At 40.3% G+C, this 26569-nt stretch overlaps 1 protein-coding gene across 4 annotated transcripts in view; it reads right to left on the bottom strand.

The window, feature by feature from the left end:
- The window catches only part of PDLIM5 (PDZ and LIM domain 5), a 180955-nt gene that overhangs the window by 32169 nt on the left and 122217 nt on the right, over positions 1–26569 (bottom strand). For all 4 annotated transcript variants that reach the window (XM_084626812.1, XM_084626811.1, XM_084626813.1 and 1 more), the window contains one exon: positions 7319–7503. In XM_084626812.1, the coding sequence (XP_084482938.1) occupies positions 7319–7503 (185 nt within the window). The remainder of the gene's footprint in view (positions 1–7318; positions 7504–26569) is intronic.

Raw genomic sequence — 26569 nt, 5'->3', positions numbered from 1 at the left:
GTCCTTGTTGGTAGAGTAGACCAAATTGAGTCATGCTGGCAGGCAACGTAGACGAAGCCTGTCAAATTGTGTCACATGAGTACATGCTGCCATATAACCTAGCAACGATAGGCACACTCACAATGTAGTTTCAATCTGCTGGAAATCAAAGAAATCACGCTGCACATCCTTTGATACCTTTCTGCGGGGAGGATGGCTCTTGCGGAAACAGAGACCAATGTCGCCCGATAAAGTTTATTACCCTTCTGTGGGATAAAAAAAGACTTTTCTCCATTAATGCAAGCTTCCAGGGCTGTAAGAGTGAATGAGAAACTGAGTAGCTGACCTGACCTCCTGTTGGGAGTGTCCTACAAGGAGCGTCGTTCAATACAGAAAGACGGTGTGGCCCTGATGTCTCAATCTGGGCTGCTGCCACCACAGAGAAAACGTTCGGAAACACTCTTGGGACTGTTGCTAGTCCAAAGGGGAGGACTTGGAGATGCTCCCGGTCCACCATAAAACTGTAGGAACCTCCTGTGGGAAAGGTGAATGTCTATATGAAAATATGCATCTTTCACATTGCGAGTCCTGAACCACATCCCTACTTGAAGAGAGGAGATGATGGATGCCCTCGTAACCATCCTGAATCTTGACTTCCAAATGAAGATATTGAGTTGCCAAAGATCCAGAATGGATCTCCACCCTCAGTCTTTTTTGGAGACAAGGAAGTATAGAGAATAGAGCCTTCTTTCTTGATACTGAGGTGGGACATGTTCTGTTGTCCCTCAGAATAATGGAGGATTCCAATTCCTGCTGAAGAATCACCTTGTGAGAACAGTCCCTGAAGGGGGACAGGGAAGGGGTTTTGTGAGGAAGGAAGGAGAGGGTGCTCTTCGAAGTATCCCTGGAGGATAATCTCCCATACCCATTTGTCTGTTGTGATTAACTCCCAGCTGTGGGAGAAAAAAGTAAGATGGCCCACAAAGATGACAGAAGGGTCAAGTTGCATCAGAAATGTTCAGTGGGTCTTGACTAAGATGTCAAAAGTGGCTCCTAGCAGTGGGCTGGGAATGAGTTGTGGTGACAGAATCGGCTGAAAAGCAGGGCTCAGTCTTCTGTTGCTTGTGGGGAGGCTTGTCAAGATGCTGGTGGTAGAGAGCACGAGGAGTAGGCGACAGTGGTCTTGGTATATAGGTCTGCCTTTAGTGCCTCCTCCTTGGGGCTGATGTGTAGATCCCCAGAGAGTGGAGGGTAGACCTTGAGTCCTTTAAAGGATGGAGAGCATATTTTTTTTTAATTTAAAATGTTTGACTCAAAGGGAAGGTCTTTGATCATATTCTGCACTTCCTTGGGGAAGCCCCAGGATTGCAAGCATAAATCCCTCCTCCTAACAATACCAGTGGCCAAGCTTCCGGATGCTGCATCTGCTGCATAACTGCAGCCGGAAGAGCCGTTTTTGCCATCAATTTGCCCTCCTTTAGAAGGGAGAGGAATTGGGCTCTGTCATCAGGGGAAGTTTGTCCTGAAAGGGAGCAAGCCTAGAACAGTTCAAGTTGTACTTGGCTAGTAAAGCCTGGTAATTGGCGATGGGGAATTGCAAGACTGCAGAGAAGACCTTACTCCAGTCTCTTGGAGCTCTTGTCTGGTCAGGTGGTTCTAATGCATTGTGACCTATTTCGTGCTGTAGAAGCCTGTAATACCAGGGAGGTAGGAGCAGGTGGGAGAACAGAAATTCGGCTCCCTTTGCTGGGATGAAATAGCTCCTCTTGGCCATTTTAGGCTTAGAGATGCAGGCCGCTGTGCTGTGCCAATATGGCCTCATTAAATGGAAGAGCAACTTACTTGGGCTCCGTGGCTGTGGAATGTCTATCACACAAAGTTTTGGGTCTTGGACTTTCTCCAGGGATATTTGGAGATCATTAGCCACTCTTCGTATCCTGGTATTGCCTAAAGTCCGCTGATGGGGATGGGAAAAAAGGAGATGAAATATGAGGTAAGAAGGAACTGAGGGGGGGCATTGACCTGTACTGCATTTTATACCCTCGTTCGGGAGCATGAGGAGACCTACTGCACAAGTGCAGGCCAGACACTGTCCAAATCTCTGGCCTTGGGCACATGCTTACCCATGTGCAGAATACATATAGGGACCAGCAATCGAAGAAGAATGGATTTTCACCCTGCATGTCCATGTGCCCCACAGGACATAAAGGACAGAGCCAGCCCTTACTTCCTTTGCCAATACAGAATCCTAGATGAACAGAACTTCATAGAAGAGGTGTAGGGAGTTCCACTGTGGAAAAACTACAGTTCCTGTCGGGTAAATAACTGTTCTTTCTTCAAGTGATCGTTTACACAGCTTCCATTTTTGGTGACGAACAAACAGTTGTCCATTTGCGTGGAGGTGAGCACTAGGACAGAAACTGCAGTACAGCCCTACCAAACAAGCATCTGATCTGGAATCTTTCACCAATGAGTGGACACTTGTGTATGTGTGGACCAACCTCCATGTAACTGCCCCATAGATTTTAGAAATTGGGACATTCTTCCAACAGGAAGGAGAGACTGCCTGAGCTCCAGAGGTGGCTAGGTGGTTCTAACCTGGCTAACTCATAACATGTCTACATACAGGTTGGAGGCGCACTTATGTAACTTCTGAGAACATAGCCTGACCCTTAAACCTCTCTGCAAAGGCCACTAACGTCAAGGTGTGTTTCTGAATGGATCTGTCCTATCAATGTAAAAAGAAACTGCCCTTATTGTAGTATGTTTGTGTGATTTAGCTTCCTCTGAGGTTGAATGAGGCTTGAGGAAAAATACCAGGAGATAATAAGCTGGTTTATGTGGAATTCTGAAACAAATAGGACGAGGCCTTTGAGTGAGCCTGTCCTTATGGAACACTGTATAAGGGGTATCCATCATGAAGAGCTGAATCGCCCTATCCTTCGAATCAATGTCAATTGCCAGTAAAAAGACAGTCTTCACAGATAAACAGTAAAATGAACAGGTTGTTAAGAGTTCAAAAGAGTCCATTCAGCCAGGTGACCCTATATTGAAATCCCAAGAAGGAGGGGGCTTCCGAGATTGGGGGAAACAAATGAAATGAGACCTTTGAGGAATCTAGCAACTGTAGGGTGGGGAAAATATGGTCTTACCATGAACTACAGGATGATGTATAGATATTGTAGCTAAGTGTTCTCCCTGTGGAGCTGATAGACAGTCCCAAAAAAGTTTCATTGTTAGTAGGTAGTCCAGAATAGCAGAAACAAAGGGAGACATGACACTGCACTGCTCACATAGAAAATCTTTTCTATTTTTCTAAATAGATCAGCCTGTGTATTTCTTGCACTACCTCCTGCTGATGCTGACTGAAGATGACCCTCTTGAGTTAGACCTATGATGGGTTTTTTGGGGTGATGGGGAGGGAGGGGAATCAGTCTGGAGGGATACTCTGTCTGCTGCTTACTGTAGGCACACTAGAAGACATTACCTTGACTAGTGATTGATTTGTGTAGTCTGAAGTTATAGAAATAAACCCCCCCATAATGCTCATGCTATGTATATAGGACATGCACCCAATCACACATCTGCAGCTTCTTTGGACACCACACTGAATTCTAACGCTGTGTTCAGCTTTGTTACGAATACAGCGTGATATGATGTATAACATACAATTTTAAAACTGCCCCAAATGCCACTAATACTATCACTTTGAAATGCGTACAATAGTATCACTACTGCTAAAAAATGCTTGAAATAATCTTCAAATGTTACAAACCTGCTATTAATAGCAAATGAATATGGACAGACATCTACCTTTTAATTATTTCCGAAGACAGACTTCCACTTTTATGAAGGGCGTATTTGCTGCTTAGAAGTATGAAATATATTTTAACACTGCCGTATGCATGCATTTCATGTTAGTAAAAACAAGAACCAGCTTTCTTCTTAGAAAGACATTGAATTACTTTCATTATGTGACAAATAGGCACCTTAGAAAATTCCACTTAGCATAGATCTGCACCTTTAGGCTCCTAATTTCCTTTATAAATCTGGCCTGAATTGTTTTTAGACTGTGAAGTGCCAGGAATTTCACTACAAGGACACAGAAAGCTTTAGGTACACGGAATGCAACCAGGAAATAGGATCAGTGACTGAATATAAAATATGCCTTGAAATGGTTGAATTTCTTTGTTGTTTCTTAAATGCATGATTACTTTTATCCAAAAAGCTGAACTCCTGAGGAGTTGTGCTTGTCAGAGAAAAGTTGCTGGTCTTAACTTCAGTGAGTAAGTTTAGGCTCAGGGAGACCTTGAAGGTTTCCATTTTGTAAAATATATGCCTGAGAAAAAGAAGAAGATCCAATCTCTGCTGTAATGCTGTTGTAACCATGCCTAGATCTCTTTCATCTGCTGGTTTTGCATTACTACCTTCTTCAAAGACTTCTGGGTAACACATGCTATCTAAAACCACAGGTGAGCTTACGTCAGGTTTAAAAGGGGAGATCTCAAACGAAGCCTGAAATATAATCTCTGGTCAAGCTTGAGATACCTTGGCGGCCGTTAACATTTCAATCAAATCGTGAAATGCAGCCTCTTCATTATTTCTCAACACAGTGACAAGTATCCCTACCTATACTGCCCCGCCAGACTGAAACTCACATGGTTTAAAAAAATAGATAAAATAAAAAACGTTTAGAAATAGCAGAAATTCTACTTTTTCCTCCTCAGTGTTTTAACAACCAAATTGCATTTAGATACAGGCACTCTAAAGGACAGCAGGATAAGTAAAATAACATGAGCTAAGGAAAGCCAGAAAGCCTCACCTCTTATGCTACCTTTTCCCCAGCCTTTGTTATATTTTTATTGGAAAAGATAGTGACCTGAGATATAGCTCCCAAGGAAGCTGGCTACATTTAAGGCAATCTAAGCCTGTTTCTCCTAAAACAATCTACCCCAAAACGCTACAGCAGGATAATAGGCTAAAGGCATAGAACTTCTCTACAAAAAAAGTTAGCAGATCACTTTGAACTAGGTTGAAGGAAGCTTTCCATTTTGTTACTTTATTGTCCAGAGGGCTAGGTGTTGATTATTCAACCTAACGCTTTACTGCGCCAGCCTCTCTCTTGTACCTGCTAGCCCACAGAATGAAGTTGCTTTCATTCAAACAGAATATCTGATTTTAACAGCCTAGCTGGGATTCACACTAATAGAGCCTTTTGATCTGGCAGAATCAGTTTGTATGGCTCTTCGAACTGTCAGATGTTAATAGGAACATTGTCAAGGCTTAATGATGTAAAACTGGAGCACTTACATATTCAGCCCTCCCTCCACTATATAGGTGTCTCGAAGACTTGAAATTCTTAGAAAATGCTTGAATACGAAAAAGAATACCATCAGAATACCATCAGAAGCCCTGAACTCATGAGCAACAAACAAGATAATGTGCAATGGATTTAAAAAAAGAAAACGGGCTGTGTTTCTGCTTTGCGTCACCAACATAAAACACTAATTTTTCAAAGGATACAGTATATTCAGATATTTACAAAGATGAGTACGAAAGCTGACGTAATTCATCCTTATACATCTTTCTTTCTCCATGCTTGCATGGCACTTATCCTGCCCCCATCAAAAAAAAAAAAAAATTCATCCCAAGCATGACATTTACATTAATGCTGCAATAGTGGGATTTTGCAACGAAATCCCCATCAACATATTGAAATTGACTGTTGCACTGCTGAAACGCCAAGTATTGAAATGGATCTCTGCAAGTAAAATAAATCAATCATCTTGTGGAAACAAGATGTAGAACACTGGGAAAGAATTCATAATTTAGACAAACATTTAATGTGACACGTCACTATTTAATACACAGGTACCACAGTCACACCAATGCTCGCTACAACGGCACGATGATCCGAAGGCATAACTTTTAAGAGGATAGTTTTAAGACCGATAATTTAAAGAAAAGCTTTCAGTAAAAATATAGACGGACTTAAATTTAAATAAACCCTAACTGTGTCAGTCATATTCTGCTGTCTTAAGAAAATCCTTACTCCGTGACAGTGCTACAAATGAGTATAGAAGTGACAGTGTACTGCCATCATGAGGATCTTTGGTAGTACTGCCTGTTCAAACCATAATATATTGTCATCTTTAATAAAGAGACAATAATAATACCCTATGTTCCAAAGACTCCATTATAAAACATCCAGCATCAACACCATGTGTTCTCGCCCCATTTTTACATTGGGCTCATTGAGATTTATCTTCTAGCCTGTATGGATTTCTGTCAAAAAAGGAAACTCGCTTAACATTAGGACTAAAAAAAAAAAAAAAAGATACTTAATGGGTCATGTTTCATCAGAACCGCAAGAGAGAAAACCCATCTCATTCTTACAAGGAAACTGATTGTTATAATTTGATCATCAATAAAAACTTCCCTGGTTATTTACAAACGAATGTTCAAGTACAGCCTGGGGCCAAAGATAATCTCAGTTTCAGAAGCAATGTAATTAAAAAGGGTTACACCATCTCAGTATACTACACGTCATTACCACAAAATGAAGATGAATTTTCATGTGGCATATTCCTTAGAACAAATACTTATGGAAAATAAACATCTTTTCTCCTGGATCACACCACTGTCTTGCTCTTTTGGTTTTTAAAAAGTGACCATGAGTGTATTCTCCATAAGAAAGCTATCTCAGCATTGGTGCACATGGATAACATTTACTAAAACGTTCAAAGTTAAAAAAATCTTTCACTTTGTTCTTACTGGAACCAACCTTTAAAATCTGCGCTATAAAAACTAAAAAAATTGCACATTCCCTTTTTGGTACCAAAGGTAACAAACCAGGAATACCAAACACTTAACCAGCTCTGCATAATGCTGATGAATGATTTTCAAAATATATAAAATCCAGCTGGGAGAAGGGCATAGTTGCAACATGCTATATGTATTTTTCTTCTTCACAGACAAAATATACCTCACACACATCTGGGAAATGTCCACTTATAAAATTTTAAATATCATTTATCTGACTTAAACAAACAAACTAAGGATTTGAGATTTCAAATTTACTCACAATAAGAAAATCAATTACATACATGGGACGTTCACAAAAAAGATACAGGGTCAGGCCCAAGAGTACATTTAAAATGAAACTGACCTAAAAAGTAACAGCAATGAATATTATTAAATGACAAAATTGGATGAGCAATCCAAATTAAATAATCTGAATTTAAATATTGCTTTAATTATTATAGTCAAATAAACTTGACTATTTTAATAAGGTGTCTGAAGTTCTCTAAGTGAGTAAGAAAGGCTTCTTGAAAGTTACCTGCTTGGTTCGAAGGTTGCCAACCTGAGTATTTGATAGCACTCTGAGGTCCGGTTGGTTTAAAGGCTGTAGCAGATGTGATATTGGCTGCAGCTGGTTTGGTGTCAGTTTTGTCTGGACTTACAGGCATGCTCCTCACTGAGGCAGCGGCATAAGCAACAGGCTGTGAAGCCTCCAGGGAATCACTGTTCAGAGACAAAAAGAGTATTTCTTACCCAAAACAGGAACACACTGAAGTGATGGTACATGTAAGACCAAGATGTAAAGGGTTTTCCATTCATACTAAACCACGAGTTGCATGAGCAGTTTTATCATAATCATACTTGAAATTACTTTCTCTTATGCAAAAAGTCACAGATTGGTCCCAAATCCTACAAAACCTTGCCCTCAAGACGCCTTTTAAAATCAAAATTTATTTAAAAACTAAGCCCACCTATCTTTTCTCTTCTCCGCTATACATAATCTCTCTTACTGAGGGTTGGTTTTTTTGAATACTGCATATTTAGAAACTAAATGTTCCTGCTAAGACCAATTACCGGTATATACTTTTTAAAAGCTATTTTCTTAAAATTTCCACAAATAGTCAACATAAAAGTCCCTTTTACAGCATCTTTTCTAAACACCTAAATTTGTCATTGAACAGGAGTAGAGGTAGAATTCTCTACTGCAAACTCAGCATGACTCGAAGACTATTCCATTACTGACTTTTAAAATAGATTAACATTTTCTTCCTGGATAGTGGGTAAGTGTCCATATGTTCATGTTTTATTTGTAGCTCTCCATAAAAATGTCAGCACAAAAATGACTGACACACATAAGTGATGGGCAACTACATTCCCATATCTGATTATTTTAGTATTTGAAAAGAGCTTTAGTCGTTTCATACCTGCATGTTTGAAAGCACAAACATCTCAAATAAAGATTTGTGCAAGGTTACTTGTTTTAAAAACCCGAGTATTTATCGCTGAAAAATGAAAAATATTTTAGTAAGAAACCTTTAAAATAATACTATACTTGCTAATGAAAGTAATTTGTAAACAAATAGAACCACAAACAGCAGGAAACACTAACTATTTCTGTAACACAAAGACATGGCACAACAGAGCCAAAGCCACATCCATATTTTGTCCCTCCTTGAAATCTGAAATCCTAACACCTTTGAAATCCTATAAACTTTACAACTCTACAGCACATGTGGATTGACTGGACGTACTGAAACACAGCTATGCTTGGTATTAGCATATGATACCAAGTTTGTCTCGTAAAAATCCCTGAGACTTTTTAGTGAAAACTAGTTAATACATGTGCACAATAATGACTTGTCTATAAAAAAAAAAAAAAACTTTAATACTCTCCAGCGCTATCCCTCATTATGAACTAGTGACCTCGCCTTCTGTTTGCCAGTCACAGTGAAGTGTCAATATTTCATGTGCCTAATCCACAAACAAGGAAATTCAGACTTAAGTTAAAACCAAATCCTCAGTTCACCTCATTGTATTTACAGCAGTTATTGCAATTACACAAACCTTTAATTATCGGAATAGCTGTGATCAGCTGCCATGGTGACTGATTTACTATTTATTGTATGTATGTGCAGTGACACACTGAGCATAAAAAGGAAACCCCCGTGTTCTGTAGCATTAATATGTTTGTCAAAAAATTGTTGGAGGCACAAATCCATAGATAACTGATTCTTTAGAAGCTTAAAATATACACCCTTTCAACAGCAGGCTTTAAGGAGGTGTGTATATTTGAAGACAATCAAAAAGGACATGATTAAATAGTAGCCCATCTACCGATGAGGATTAGACACGTAGGCCTTGTCTTAACTATGAAAAAAGGTCTATTTTTAACTTGAGCAAAATTCTTGTGACGAAAGCCAATTTGTAGTTTTCACATAAGTGAGTCGGTTGAGTTAAACCCTGGGTTCCCCCAGGGCCTTAAAACTTGACCTGCTAACTTGCAAGAAAATGACAAATTGCCTCATCTTCACAAGGCTTTTACCTCAAGTTATCCAAGTCAAACTCAGAACACATTTTTTCATCACAAAGATGAGGTTGAAGGAGAAGGCCTGTTCTGGCCCCTTTACCCTGGGTAAAAGGGCCAGAGTGGCATAAAGGGACACAAAAAGCCCTGATTCCAGCTGGGGGAGTGCTTGTCCCAGGAAAATTCTATGGAAAACAGTTATAAACATGTCATCCAATGACCCTGTCAAGTCCTGGCATAGGGGGAGCGCCAAGGGCATGGATCAAGAGGTGAGGGGCCACATCACAGTCTGGACTGCAGTATGCAGCACTGTGGAGATTTTGAGCAGTGCTGCTATCCACAGTGTAGCCTGGGTAGGCTGCTGTACGTTAAATAGCCGCTCAGTGCTGTCCCAATTATGCCGAAGAGTGTCTCTAGGCCCTGAAACAGCTCAGCATTGAGGGAGTACAAAGGAGGCTTAAACCCACTCCAGCATGCCCTTCCCCCCTGCCCCACCTTAAAGTACAGCAGAGAGTCTCAGCCCAAGAGCACGCCACAAAGACTTGGATTCTACAACTGACTTCTGATCAGCATCCAACTCATTCAAGGTCCCCATCCTGATAGTTAAAACTTTTCATCATCTTGGAGCAGACAAACAATTCTCCATCCACTACCATCCCCAGACCAGTGGGTGCTCATGTCTACAGTGAGCTTGCACACTTACAGTGTGCCTGCTTTTGTTTTTATACTGACTCTTAACGACTGTATTACGTGCATCTCACTAGTATGATGAAGCACATTTTATATTTCACTTAGATTAAATAACAGAAAAAAGTTAGCAGTCCGTGATCATTTGACCTTAATGCCACCATTTGGCTTTCTTTAGGAAGATCCTGTAAGAACTTGGGTTGTTACAGTTTAAAGTGACCTTTAAACAGCAGATTATTTTTCCAGGCGGTGTCATTTTTCTATTTTCAGTGTATGTTTATGATAAATTTGAAGTCCAAACAGTGACGGCATGCTTGTTTATTTGGACAGTATTTGGTTTGCAATTCATTAACACAGTACATGCCGAAGGGCTGGTCTACACCGAAAACTTGTATCAGCACAGCTATGTCTCTCAGCATTGTGAAAAACCCACACCCTTGAGATGTGTAGCTATACCAACCTAACCCCCAGTATAGACAGTGCTACGTCAACAGAAGAATTCTTACTTCGACCTAGGTATCGCCTCTCAGGGAGGTGAACTGACTACCATGATCGGAAAACCCTTCCTGTTGCTGTTGTGTTTTAAGTGTAGACATCGCCTACGTTTTGGGGGTTTTGTGAATGTAGCCTCCCTTTTAGCATGTGCAATTACTTATTGGTGTAAATGTTATCTGAATGCCTAAGCACCTGATTGCACCAAGAAATCAGGCAGAATCTCCAAATGACATAAGGTGTGCTGCAAAAAAAAAACTGGTTCCACAAGAAAAATGAGGTTAAGGCCCTGTTTAAAAAAAAAAAAAAATCAAGCACTAATATAGTAATAACTTAGGCGGTGATCCAAAGCTCACTGAAATCAATGGGAGTCCTTTCATTGGGTTTTGGCTCAGGCCCCTCAGATATAAGTATACTTACTCCCATAAAGGCCTCAAAAAAATAAAGAGAAATAAACTCACAATGCTTATGGAATCCAACTGCCAGGACTGCACCCTTCAGTGGAAGTTACTTGCACATTAGAGATACATATTTTGAAGATGATTCTTAAGTCTGATTTCTTGTTGTAAAAAGCACGAGCTGTGCCCCTGTATGAGGTAGGAATGTGTCATGTGTTTGTATAACATTTAATGCTAATAAAATGGGTAAATTTAAGGTAGAACTTCACATACTTCCCTGCACGAACTACCAAGGCTTGACTGAACTTCCAGAAATTATGTGTTACAAGCCCACAGGGAGAAGTGACCAAAAATGTACACAGTACAATGTTCCTTTCACTGGATGTCATTTAGTGGGGATTAACTGTTTTAATAATCTACTGTTGTTTCCCCTCAACTCTGATTACAGAAATAAGAAGCCAGTTGATTTACCTGTAAACACACTAACTCAAAGCACCCGTGACTTAGGCTTTCCCAATTACGTGTGTAATGAGGAATGCCTCAGTCTGGTACACCCCAGTTTTCCACAGGGGGCAGCCAATAAAATCATTCAGACTTCCAAAGAACTGAAACAAAATTGCATTTAGATAGACATGTTATTGCTCCCTGATGTTTCCAGCAGCGAGAGATATTTTCAGAGCCACGAAGAAGTGGAAGTTTCTAATGCGGCAGAAGCTCTTTTGGAATGCATGGAGCTGTGATGTAACAGTCACAAATTCTGAAAACGTCCTAAATAAAAATGTCTTCTTTGTTACCAGCTGACAAGGGTGCACATGGCTTTTTGTTTTTAATTATTAACAAAACCTACTTTCTTGCTACTTCTTAGGAAAGATGACAGTTTCTTGATGAATGGGAGCTTTGAAGGAGTAGATGCTCTTCTAAAATACAAAGGTATTTGAAATTTTCATATCCCCATTTCCAGTACCATTTGTTATTTCTTCCACTTGGCATGCATCCCGTCCTTTCCTTTATTGTGTACAGTACAATTTTTTAAAAAAAAATTACTACTTTGTGGGCAGTTAAACCAGCTTGCTAAGTGTCATTTTCCACAAGCAAAATGCACTTCTAAGTGACTGCTTAGGTGGCCTTCTGGAAATCTCAGGTTTCTGCATTAAAAAGCATTACATTTTAACCAAGTGAGTTAGGAATCAAAGCATCCTTTTTGAGAACATCAGTGTAGAAATGTACAGCTACTTAATCTCAGTTCAAGAAATTGTTCTGAGCGAAGGTTTGTAATTTCTTTGACAATAATAGGAATGACAGGGAATTGCATCACTTAGGGAGAATGGGGGTAGACGATAGAAAATTGATTTTAGTTTTCATTGAGAATTAATTCCATGCTTATAGCAACCAACAGAGAAGTAACATTATGCAATATGCCTTGCACTGATATCTGGGACTGATACATTTGCTTGACCACATTGTTCCAGACTTGGAGATTGGACGTGAATAGCCATCACCACCATCTTCATTGAAAAGAACACCACACTAAACTTCACCTTCAGAGTAGCATATTTTACTCGCATCATTCTGTATGAAGTGTGTTTAAACTCCATCTCCTCGCCTAGAAGCAGTGTCTTTCCAGAAACGGCTCCCAGCAGTCTTGAGCAAATTTGTATAAAGAAGAGGTTACGGAAAGTTTAAGCATCAGTCTGCAAATGTCTTCTCCATATGCTCCGGCAACCTGTGTAGTTAATTTCCCTGAAGAATACCAAATCCCTTATGGGGGGAGGGGGGAAAGGAATTATAAAAACATGAAAAAAAATGAGGCACCTCATCCTTCCTGGAGCCTCACAAATCCAAATGGAATAGGATAGCCTTGATTCAGTTTCATTACTTCTAAACCTGAATGGTTTAATAAATACATAAATCTTCAATTGTATTAAATCTTACCACATAATAGTTAAATATGAATCTCAAGCAGAACAAGACTGTGCTGCATACAAAAAGATGTTTTTTAAACTGCTCATACAATTTTACTGAAGATTTGTACTGATAGGAATGCTCATCTTACACTAAAGAAGGAGAGAAAGAAAAAGGACCTATAATCTGACATTTTCATCGTAAATTTGCCATGTCAATGTGGGGAAGCATTATTTTACCTTTTTATAAACTGAACCACAGATCATTGTAGTGACTCACCCAAAGCCACACAGCAAGAAATTGGGATAGTTGAGACTATCCCCAAGAATCCTGACTCTCCATCACTTGTTGCAACTGTGCACCTACTAGATCAATAGATCATGTGCAGTATCACGGGAAACACGTATTAACTGAAAATATATGCAACAGTAAAGAAGACACTTTTACTTCAATTGATTCAGCACTCTCGATTAAATGCAAGTATCCCAACTCGTCCTTAGCTGTCCAAATGTCGTCCTACTGTTTTCTCTGACAGAACACCTATTACAAATTGTGTCAAAGCTAGTAGATGGCCTACAAGACAGAAGATGGGAAACCTGCATTTGCTGTTCATTGCATGTCTCCAGAAAAAACACATGTAGTTAATTGTATTGATAGGCTGCATCATTGAGTTCAAACTGTTTTTCTTTGGCGAGTGAAGGGGAAGTGGAGGATTAAGTCCATGTTCCAGAATACCTGGAAATGTCCCTTACACCCTAACCTAGAGAGACATCAAATATATAAGGGAATGAGTTAATTTAGTACATTTTTAACTGCTGGACAGAATTCACTCCCACCACTTCCATATGTCCTAACTTCATTTTCTATCCCCTTCTTGCTTTATCAACATGGCTGTTTTAGCTCAGGATGGATCTCTAATTTGGATAGCTAGTCACCTCCTTGAATTTTTTAACCAAAGTAAGCTTTGTTGTCCTCTTCCGCCAGGCCCAACCTCTTTCCCCCCCCAGGAAATCTGATAATCTTCTATATAAGGACACCATTGCAACTTTAAAGTAAAAAATATGCAACAAGTTTAATCAGTTAAAATTCTGGTTTAAATTTTTGGGGACCATCCTGACTAGCTATGTGATCTGAAATGACTTGCCATGCTGTGGCTTCTCAAGAAACCAAGCATGAGGTGATGACGAAAATCTATACATTATTACAATCCGCATAAGGTTTGCAAAAAAGCAAAAACCATTACATAATGTTCGTAGATAATTGTAATTTGCCTGCAGAATGGTTCTGCAAAGTACCTGGTGCCAAAAATATGGAGATAAAAGTCAAGAGAAATTGTAACCAATTCCCAATTCCCCTCCCCAACCCATTCATCTTTATAAAAAGGTGTTTACATTTCACATTAAGAATATAAATATTTATATGTTGCTAAAAGTAACAATGTCCCAGTGATTTGTAAAGGAAAAAACATCCAGGATTAAAAAAGAAATAGTTATTCATGCTGTTTTTCACATCAAGTTCTGTTAAGGAGCATATATAATCCCAACATCAGCAGCACTCGAAAATCAACAAACAGAAGCCTCAGAGTATGCACCAGTTTTAAACCTATGAGGACATGACACGTTCCTTTTCACTAATTCTGCAGGCTGTAACGTACCGGGTACGTGAAGCAGAAAGGTACAGATAGTGCTGCATCATGTTCCTGTTATGCTCCCTCTAAAATGTTGCCATTCAGCAAGAGTAGTTGCCATAAGGGCACTTCTAGAACAAAGACGACATATCCAAAACACGAGACCTGAGAGGAAGGGGCGACTAACTAAGACATCTATTGGAAAAGTAATAGGGCAAAACCCCTACTGAATGGGGGAGGCAACATAGTGACAGAGGATGTTGAAAAAGCTGAAGTCCGCAATGCTTTGTTTGCCTTGGCCTTCGCAGACAAGGTCAGCTCCCAGACCGCTGCACTGGGCAACACAGTATGGGGAGGAGGTGAGCAGCGCTCAGTGGTAAAAGAAGAGGTTAAAGACTATTTAAAAAAGCTGGACATGCACAAGTCCATGGGTCCAGATCTAATGCATCCAAGGGTGCTGAGGGAGTTGGCTGATGTGATTGCAGAGCCACTGGCCATTATCTTTGAAAATTCGTGGTGATCGGGGGCGGTCCCGGACGATTGGAAAAAGGCAAATATAGTGCCCATATTTTAAAAAGGGAAGAAAGAGAATCCAGGGAACTACAGACCAGTCAGCCTCACTTCAGCCCCTGGCAAAATCATGGAGCAGGTCCTCAAGGAATCCATTCTGAAGCACTTGGAGGAGAGGAAGGTGATCAGAACAGTCAACATGGGCAAGTCATGCCTGACCAATCTGATTGCCTTCTATGATGAGATAACTGGCTCTGTGGATATGGGGAAAGTGGTGGATGTGATAGATCTTGACCTTAGCAAAGCTTTTGACACAGTCTCCCACAGTATTCTTGCCAGCAAGTTAAAAAAGTATAGATTGGATTGGATGAATGGACTATAAGGTGGATAGAAAGCTGGCTCAACGGGTAGTGATCAACAAGTTGATGTTTAGTTGGCAGCTGCTATCAAGTGGAGTGCCCCAGGGATTGGTCCTGGGGCCGGTTTTGTACAATATCTTTATTAATGATCTGGATGATGGGATTAATTGCACCCTCAACAAGTTTGCAGAGGACTCTAAACTGGGGGGAGAGGTAGATATGCTGGAGGGTAGGGATAGGGTCCAGAGTGACCCAGACGAATTGGAGGATTGTACCAAAATAAATCTGATGAGGTTCTGCACTTAGGAAGAATCCCATGGACCACTACAGGCTGGGGACCGATTGGCTAAGCAGCAGTTCTGCAGAAAAAGACCTGGGGATTACAGTGGACGAGAAACTGGATATGAGTCAGCAGTGTGCCCTTGTTGCCATGAAGGCCTACGGCATACTGGGCTGTATTAGTAGGAGCATTGCCAGCAGATCGAGGGAAGTGATTATTCCCCTCTATTCGGCACTGGTGAGGCCACATCTGGAGTATTGTGTCCGGTTTTGGTCCCCCCACTACAAAAGGGATGTGGACAAATTAGAGTGTTTCCAGTTGAGGGCAACAAAAATAATTAGGGGGCTGAGGGACCTGGGGTTATTTAGTCTGCAGAAGAGAATGGGGGAGGGGTGGGATTTGATAGCAGCCTTCAACTACCTGAAGGGGGGTTCCAAAGAGGATGGAGCTCGGCTGTTCTCAGTGGTGGCAGGCAGATGACAGAACAAGAAGCAATGGTCTCAAGTTGCAGTGGAGAAGTCTAGGTTGGATATTAGGAAACACTATTTCACTAGGAGGGTGGTGAAGCACTGGAATGGGTTACCTAAGCAGGTGGTGGAATCGCTATCCTTTGAGATTTTTAAGGTCCAGCTTGACAAAGCCCTGGCTGGGATGGTTTAGTTGGTGTTGGTCCTGCTTTGAGCAGGGGATTGGACGAGATGACCTCCTGAGGTCTCTTCCAACCCTAATATTTTATGATTCTAAAGCACAAAATTTCCAAGAAAATTTTGCAATGTATTGGGGACAAATTTTTAATCCAGAAAGTGAAGGATGTAATCAGAGGGACTGCAATTTTAGACTTGATACTGACCAACAGGGAGGTACTGGTTGTGAACCTAACAAACTCAGAGAACGGAACTGATAGGTAAGGTCCCCTGGGAAGAAAATCTAAGAAAAGAAGTTCAGGAGAGATGGCATTTTCTCAAGGAGACAATATTAAAGGTCCAACTGCCAACTACTCTGAATCGAAGGAAACACAGGAATAACGGTAAGAGACCAATAAGGCTCCATCAGGAGTTCTTTAATGACCTGAAAGTCAAAAAGAAATCCTACAAAAAAGTAGAAACATGGCCAGTTTGCTAAGGAGGAGTCCAAAAGCATAGTACAAGCATGTAGGAGCAAAACCAGAAAGGCTAAGGCACAAAATGATTTACATCTAACAAGGGACATAAAAGGCAGTAAGATGATGTTATTTAAATACATCAGGAGCAAGAAAAAGATGAAGCCAAGTGCAGGTGGGGAAAGAGAGCCAATAACTGACTTCATCAAAAAGACTGAGGTGTTTAATGCCTATTTTGCTTCAGTCTTCACTAAAAAGATTAATTGTGACCAGATACTCAACACAAGTAATATTAACAACCAGGGTGAAGGAATGCAAGCCAAAAGAGGCAAAGAATAGATTCAAGAATATTTAAGTAAATTTGATGTATTTAAGTTGGCAGGGCCTGATGAAATTCACGTTTGAGTACCACAGGAACTAGCTGAAGCAATCTCAGAACCATTAGCAATTATATTTCAGAACTCCTGGTGAGGTTCCAGAAGCCTAGAGAAGGGCAAACATGATACCTATCTTTAAAAAGAGGAACAAAGAGGATATGAAGAATTATAGATGAGTCAGCCTAACTTTGATACCTGGAAAGACAGTGGAACTAATTATTAAACAATCAGTGTATAATCCAATTATCCTCCAGGTGCTTATATAGAATAGCCACGACGAATTTGTTAGAACAAACCATGCCAAACCAACCGGACTTCTTTGAAGGGTTACTGGGGAGGAGACGGGGGGTTGGTGAAGGGGGAAAAAGCAGTAGAGGTGATAGCTTGATTTTAAGAAAGGCTTTTGACCCAGTCCCACATAACATTCTCATAACTCAACTAGGAAAATATGGTATGGATGAAATTACTGTAAGGTGTGTGCACAATTGGTTGAAAGACCATACTCAGAGAATAGTTATTAATGGTTTATTATAAAACTGGGAGGGTGTATTGAGCAGGGTCCTGCAGAGGTCAGTCCTGAGTCTGGTACTATTCAATATATTCATTAATGACTCGGATAATGAAGCAGAGAACATGCTTATAAAATATGGAAATGACACCAAGCTGAGAGGGAGGGCTTGCAAGCATTTTGGAGGACAGGACCTTGACAAAATTTGAGAATTGTTCTGAATACAACAAGATGAAATTCAACAGACAAGCGCAAACTACTTCAATTGGAAAGGGAAAATCAAATGCACAACTACAAATTGGGGAATAACTGGTTAGGTGGGAGCACTGCTGAAAAGGATCCAGGGATTATAGTGGATCACAAATTGAATATGAGTCACCAACGTGAAGCAGTTGCAAAGAAGATGAATATCATTCTGGGGTGTATTAATAGAAATGTTGTATGCAAGACACGGAAAGTAACTGTCCCATTCTGCTCTAGAGCACTGGGCTCAATTCTGGGCACCACACTTTAAGAAAGATGTGGACAAATTTGAGAGAGTACAGAGGAGAGCAACAACAATGAGGTCAGGTTTTCTAAACCTTTTATATGAGGAAAGGCCAAAAATACTGGGCATGTTTAATCTTGACAAAAGTAGACTGAGGGGGGATCTGATAACTAAGGTGACCATTTAGTCATGGAGGTCATGGCAGTCACAGATTCCGTGACTTTACTGGTCCTCTGTGACTTCTAGGGCTTCAGGAAGCACAGGAGGGACTGTGTGCCCCTGCCCTGGAACAGGCTGGCTGGAACCAGGACCCTGCAGCCCCAACCCCGCAGCTTCTGTTGAGGGCTGCAGTTGGACACGCGTGCCCTGGCCCCGTGGCTTAGTTCTGCCAGGGGCTGCAGCCAGGGACACATGCTCCCTAGCCCCATGGCTTAGTTCTGTCAGGGGCTGCAGTCAGGGCCATGCACCCGAGTCGTGTGGTGTCCAGGGCTTGGCAGGGGCTGCAGCCGGGGCTATGGACCCTAGCCCCATGGCGTCCCGGGCTCGGTGGGGGCTGCAGCTGGGGCCATGCACCCTAGCCTTACTGAAATCTTAGCCTTACTGATAACAGTCTTCAAATATGTGAAGGGCTGTTATAAAGGGGACGTTGATCAGTTATTCTCCATGTATAGTGAAGGCAGGACAAGATACAATGGGCTTAATCTGCAGCAAGCGAGATTTAGGTTAGATATTAGGAAAAACCTGACTAGAAGGGTAGTTAAGCTACGGAATAGGCTTCCAAAAGTGGATGCAGAATCCCCATCACTAGAGGTTTTTAAAAACAGGTTGCACAAAGTCCTGTCAGGGATGGTCTAGGTTTACTTGGTCCTGCAACAGCACAAGGGACTGGACTTGATCACTTCTCAAGGTCCCTTTCAGACCTACATTTGTATGATTCTACATAGACTCAGGCGGGACCATTGTGATCATCTAGTCTGATTTCCTGCACATTGCAGGCCACAGAACCTCGCCCGCCCACCCACACCTGTTATAAGACTCCTAACCTATGTCTGAGTTATGAAGCCCTCAAATCATGGTGTGAAGACTTCAATCTACAGAGAATTCACCATTTATACTAGTTTAAACCTGCAAGTGACCCATGCTGCGGAGGAAGATGAAAACCCCCCAGGATCTTTGCCAGTCTGACCCAGGAGAAAATTCCTTCCCAACCCCAAATATAGTGATCAGTTAGACCCTGAGCCCTGCAGGAAGATACCTAGGAAAGAATTCTGGTACATCAAGGAAAAACATACATTTAGTGCTGTCCCACACGCCAATAGAATGCCTGCACTGTAAATCAATGTCACTTCAGAGATTAGTGCTATAGCAACAGCACACTCCAACTCCAGGGAGGTAAGGTGGTAGTAGTTGGGGAGAAAGCAAATGGCTCCCTTAAACCACCTCAGGGTGGTGGAGCAGTAGTATTAATGAGTTCCAAAGGAGAGCTAGGCCCATCTAACCTGTGATAGGTGCACAATATGGAAAAGCTTAACATTAAGACTCTTTGGGGGATGGTGAGAAGAGAAATAAAAAGAACAAAATGGTGTGATCCCAAAGGAATACTACCTTCCAAAACCCTGAGTTTGCTGTAGCCACAACCAGCAACTCAAATAAATGAGCTGCATTTGCCACAATATATCTGATGTTTCACAAAATGGATTTATCTAACCTGGGTCTAAGAAAAAGAAAACAACAAAGCTGTCCATGCTCCATTACCCACATTATGTTCTAAGTTGCAACAGTCCCATTTTTAGAAAGGTTTTCCTACTGTATAATTTAGTGCCTTCTTCTCTTTGGCTAAGGATGCACAATTCCTATTACAGCTGATTACTAGCCATTAAGTTGTGCAATCATGTGGACTGCTGCTTAAAATAACCATCTTCAGCGCTACATCCTATGCATGTATTATTTCAAGACAATGTACATTGCAAGTATTGCATATGCATTCTAATTGCTAATTTCTCATTTCTGCTGATTTATTTCCTTGAAATAAGGGCTGTTGTCCTCTGTCATAATTTACCATTTTTATCATAATATGCGCTTATCTTAAATGGAAGATGTTTGCATATTTACACTAATTTGGTTTGAACTCAGCTAGGCGACTCTCTTGTATTATCAAATGATGACACAAAGTTTTGTTTCCTTGGCTCCATCTATTGGTAAGCAGTCCTTTTATCCATATTTGCACTGGGATTATAGGATATGAGGGAGAAGTCCGGTCTTGTCCTGAAGTGTTACACGTCCCTCCTATCCCCCCCTTTTTTGGGGGGGTAATTTATGGTCTAATTTCTCTTTCATTGTTCTGAGCTAACCCTCAAGGTAGCAGTTTAAATATAATATTCTCAGACAGATGATCATTTTACATTTCCCAAATTTTGGTTCATGTCCAATCTGTGAAATTAGTAAACGGCTTTGTTGATTTAAATCAACTAAATAGAATAAAAATACACAAATGTCATACCACCATCCAGGACCCCACACCAATACCTGCCTGCAGAGCTCAGAATTGAGCTAGCCCAGAGACTGAAACATCCTTAAAGGGGCATGATCAGGTTTGAATTTCTTTTAAAAACTATCTAATTAAAAATAATTCAATGCCTGAAAAAACAGTCTTTAAAAACAAAGTCTGTTGATACTATTTAAAGTGTTTTATTTAGGGTTTCCTGCTCTCTGGGTATTAATTTGAAGAGTTTTTGGGGAAGGCCAATAGCTGAAGTGACTAGGGCAGGCCAAGAAATGGTTTTCCCATCCTGCAAGAATTTTTGAGATTAAATAAAAAATTTTAAAATTAAAAAAACAAAACAAAAAACTTTCCCATCCTCAACTGGAACAAAGTTGAAATCTCAAGTTTTCATAAACCAACAAACCAAGAAAAAAAAATAATTCAATTTGGGTCAATCAAAATGTTTTATTTAACTAATTATAAAACACTTTCAATTTCAACTTTTCTTTTTAAAAATTATTTTAGTATAAATTAAGTAAAATTTCAAAACAAGGGATCATTCTGAACTGAAAAAACCAAAACTTTTCACTTGGAAAATGTCAAAACGGGATGTTTGGACTATTTTGAAATTTGTTGAAACTGACCGTTCCCCACAAACAGTTCAGGTTTTGATCGAGCAGTGTTTTTCAGTGCAAAAAAATTTTGAAAAATTCTTAAGCAACTAAGAATGACTAATGTGCCCCCAGGTTTACCCCTCATTCTCCCTCCCTGTACAAGCGCTAACTACCAATTTCACTTCCCTCTCATGGTGTTTGAGAGAGTCAGTAGCACAACATTCAAAAACCTCTCCTCCTCCTCCATCTGTAGAGCTGTGGGGGGGGAACCTTTTGTAGTGATAATCAAGGTGGGCCATTTCCAGCAGTTGACAAGAACATCTGAGGAACGGTGCGGGGGTGGGGGTGGGGAATAAACATGGGGAAATAGTTTCAATTTGTGTAATGACCCATCCACTCCCAGTCTCTATTCAAGCCTAAGTTAATTGTATCCAGTTTGCAAATTAATTCCAATTCAGCAGTCTCTCGTTGGAGTCTGTTTTTGAAGTTTTTTTGTTGAAGAATTGCAACTTTTAGGTCTGTAATCGAGTGACCAAAGAGATTGAACTATTTCCCCATGTTTATTTCCCACCCCCACCGCTCCTCAGACATTCTTGTCAACTGCTGGAAATGGCCCACCTTGATTATCACTACAAAAGGTTTCCACCCTCTGCCGCCCCTTCCCCCGCCACTCTCCTGCTGATAATAGCTCATTTTAAGTGATCACTCTCCGTTCAGTGTGTATGGTAACACCCATTGTTTCATGTTCTCTGTGTATATAAATCTCCCCACTGTATTTTCCACTGAATGCATCTGATGAAGTGAGCTGTAGCTCACGAAAGCTTATGCTCAAATAAATTTGTTAGTCTCTAAAGTGCCACAAGTCCTCCTTTTCTTTTTGCGAACTCCATTACTGATGCAGGGAATAAAGACATGGATGAAATCCCAGTTCTACTAAAATCAATGGCAATATTATTGATTTCAGAACTTCACCCAATGCATTCAGATGTGCCAATAGTAGTATAAAATCTTTCAAAACTTCTAAAGGGCTTTTCCTTTTACTGCCCATGCAAGACTAACCTCTACAGGATGTCACAAAGGAAAAAAGAGAGCTGGTTCTTAACAATTGACTATATGAACCTAACATGAAGCCTGCCCTAACAAAAATAATTTTCTTCTTTTCTGTTTAAAAGTCGATGCGGCAAAATATGAATCTTCAAAAATAAATGGATTCAGGATATTTTTCCTCTCATGCCTACAATTTATTTGGCAACTTCCCCAAAAACTGAGGCTGATTTAACTTTTGCTGAGATCCCAAGTGATGCCAGCAGCCCTAGAATAGGGGAGAAAAAATGCACCTTTGCCTCACCCCCCAGTTTTTGCAGCAAGTGGAGCTCAACTGCACCAAAAAATTGGACTCTGTCTCCTTCAAGTTCTATATCCAAGAGAAACTGTGCTGGTAAGTGAAGTGTTATCCATCTGGAAGTTCCCCTGTTAGGTATTTGCTGAACACAACTAACGAATCATTGCCATATAAAAACACCAATACAGATTTCTGGCTTTGTGGATGAAGTCCATTAGATAACAGTAGCTTCCAAGGAAGCTGATTCTAACATAGTTGCAGTTGGGAACTGAGAACAAAAGGTCCTGGTACATCTAACCTCACCAGCACTTGAACAAAGGGTATAAATGGCAATTATGTTTGCCAATATTTATTTGCTGTACCACATGCCAGTTCTTTGTTTTTATATATGAAAAGTCAAAAGTTCTTTGTTCCAATAGCTTAACATGTGGCTTTCTTGCTCATGAAACTGTTGCAAATCTCTCTCTCATACTAGAAGTCCCAAGTAAACGTATTTTGTTTCTTCTCCAATAAATTACCTGGAGTGGTCATGCCTCCTTAAAACAGACTGTGCATTACAAACAATACTGTGTACTTCAAAATCACACAACTGTAGGGAAGAAATTTTTGCTCAATTAATGGGACATCAACTATGTTAGGACCACCAAAGTGCAGATTAGTTCTGCAAAGTGGATTCAGTAGTATACTGGACCGGTGATATCATGCAGGAGAGCACATCAGACAGATCACTTAGAAGATGAAGTCAACAGAAACCACACCAAGAAACTCGTGTCTTATTAGCCTACAGTGTCAAAAGAGCATCATTCTCATACAATACCTCTCTTTCTTTTGCAACTCCAAAGCACTCGCTGATTTCCTTGAGGGCCTGACACTTTGTAGAGGCGGTGGTTTAGTGATAGGGGTGATGAGAAGGGCATCCAAGAGCGAACGGTAAACATTAGGATCGGAGAGTCTAGCAAGCATTTAGAAAGACCTGGTAAATACACTAGCTATCCACATAAACTTGAAAACTGACAGGAACTACTAAAATAACATGTGAGAGCTGAGCTTCCCAACAGTTTCCATAAGAGTGTGACAAGAATTATAACTGGAAAGTGATCACTCCTTGCCTTGAGAAACCACTTCAGTGTCTGCAAAATCATTTAATAATGGAAAACATAATAACTGTTTAGATAGCCATAAAATGTAGCAGTATAGCCCATGACATCTAAGGATCTAAAATCCGTTAAAAAATATCAATTAATCCTTAACCACCATGCAAGGCAAGGTGGTATTAATTTATCCAGATAGAAAATGGGCATCACGAGACCCAGAAAAGTTTAAGTTATTGCCCCAGACTCAGCCAGTAGCAGAGCTGGGAGTAAAACACAGGAGCCTTGGCTCTATTCTAACCCCATACGCGTACTGCGAACGTGGAAGTTAACGCTTCTGACTTTACATCTCTCCCAGTTAACTCCTCTATGAGCACAAGCTTTTTGAAACGGATTGACAACATTTTTTCCCGTTTTACAGCTGATTTCTACCTGGCCCGTACAGCGACGGCAGCAGACACGGCAGCAGCAGCGCTGCTCATAACTTTTGAGCTCTGCCGGGCAGGAGAAGGAACAGGGATGGGAGAAAACTTTGGCAGATCTTCCAATGGATTTTCAGGCAGTGCTTTTCTAGTGTTGAAGCTGTCATCGAAAAAGGGAGGAAAGAGAGAAAGGAAAGATCTCAACCAAGAAACAGCAGAAGCAGCTTGAAGTAATCACTGAAAACTGTGCCATCACTAAGGTGCCACTTCTACACAAGTTGGTGGAAAGACTTCTCTGTTGACTTCATTGGGCCCTTAAACCCAATATGGAAAAACTGATTTTTCTCATGAACAAGACTCTTAAGTGATCAGTTCAGCTTTCAGTAAAAAAAAAAAAATCTAACTCAGTACAACAATTCACCACCTTGGGCCCTTATCCTACAACTAACTCAGTGTGGGCGAAGGGATCCACTCACACAGAGCTTGTTGTAGGATCAGGGTCTTGGATTCTCTGTCTAGTTCTTCATGAGAGCATCAAAATGAATTTGAAAGTTATTCTGCTGATCTCCTGAAAATCAGAATCAGCATAATATTACACCAAAAATAGCATTAAAAAAAAGAGACATTAAGGTACAAACAAGTAACTAGAGCACATCACAAAAAGTGACTTTTCCAAAAAAATTGAATATTTTCAGGTTTTCCTTCTATTTGCCTCCCTCCGTACCTTTTTCTCCACTTTTTCTCCCCCTCTCCCCCCCACCGCTACAATCACTGTCCCCTGGAGGGAGGAGAATAAAAAGAAAAGGGGGAGAGACAAAGAAAAACAAAACCCAAAGATAAATATATTGAAAAATATTTTGAAAAAAATAAAAAATGTTAAAAGGTCTATTTAGAACCCTGGAAAACTACAACTTCAAATTTTCCACACACTTGTTTTTCCTTTTTTCAGTCTGCTTCAGAAACCATGAAACCAAACACTTGAATGACCACCGCATTTTGCACTACAGCTTTGATTTAAATAGAGATATTGTCACGCGTTCACCTAACAGTCTCCTGTGTGCACACCATAAGTTTTACCTTATGTGACTTAAAGATGATCTAGACCGAGAGCTTGAGATTTTAACAAAAGGACTTGTTTCAAAAAAAGCCACAAACGTATGCCTGCCTGCCCAAAAAAGTATCGAGAGGGTAAAAGAATATTATACACACATCTAGCATATTTTAGGGAACAATAGCAAGGATCATGAAATCCAAACGAATCTGAGAAAATAAAACACTTGCCTTCCAGAAAACAAAGTCTAGTATAGGGTTCCTGATACTGACTAATAGCAGTAAGCCTTACAAAGTTGCCTTGTTGCAAATTTGTCTATTTGACAATTGAACTGAACCACTGCTATTTAAAAAAAAAAAAAAATCAACTTCCTCCAATTTTCCCCTTCACTTCATTTTTCAGGAGAAAAGCATTTCACCACTAGGTCAACATATCATTTTCGTAAGGACTGATTCCTTTACGGCACTTCACCAAACAATCCAAAACAGCATTTTGCTGTATTTTGCTCCAGTAACTCCATGTTAGTGGATAATATGGCAATGCACATTTTATAGCATCACGCCCTAAAATGGAGATGAAACCACATTATTTCATATTATTTTCATTCCAATTTTAACATGGCCAAGATTTGTGTACCTGACAGGAACAGGAAGCACCGAAGGAATGGATTCCACGTCTTGGACTGTACAAGGTGGCTCCATTGATGCAATTGTGAGCAAGGGTGGCTCAGAGGTCTGTGTAGCTACTGTGTGCTTATCAGATAGAGAACATTCTGCACCAGTTTCACCTGCACCTGGAGCACTCAACTCTGCAGATTGAGTTATTTTCCTATTTGACATTAATTTAACAAGAAGTAGTTATTATGAGACCAGATATACAGAAGCATTGCAACTGGAATTCTTTATTTAATAAAAAATAAACAATAGTTGCTATCTATTTCTAACAGGGGTTTTTATCTGTGACAAGATGCTACTGGTAAAAGGCAGCACAGCACAGGGACTCTTCTACTGTATTATCTTCTAGATGAACAAAAAATGCAGCAAGAAAAATAGGACCAGCCACAAACTGCTTCTTCATGACAGTAGCTTTTTTCAAGGTTTAACTTTGACAGCTTACAAACAGCCTCATTTAACGATAAAAGCAAAGTATGTAAGAATTTTTTTTTAAATCATGATTCCAGCAATTTCTGATATACTTGAAACAGAACATGTGACACAAGGAACACTACCTAGTGTAAGTAGATGCCACTTTAGACACTGTGGCTACTTGGCTACTGACACTTAAAACCTGAACAACAGCAGGTGGATGAGGTGCACACTTAGGTAAGGCTTCCAAAGGATTGTCAAACAAAAGTTTTCTGAGGCAAAAGAAAGCAGAGATGTAAGTAGCACACTAAGCAGAGAAAATAAATATAAAAAAATCCCCACAGTATCACAGTGTATAGCCTCTAAGGAAAATAATTACTTTGGTTACATACTAAAGGAACTATGGTAAGCTAACAGTAAAATATACACACGTCTGCTAGTGTTTTGTTTGG

Source organism: Lepidochelys olivacea, assembly GCF_965140295.1.
Source record: "Lepidochelys olivacea isolate rLepOli2 genome assembly, chromosome: 4".
Taxonomy (NCBI): Eukaryota; Metazoa; Chordata; order Testudines; family Cheloniidae; genus Lepidochelys; species Lepidochelys olivacea.
This window is presented reverse-complemented; position numbering and strand designations above follow the sequence as displayed.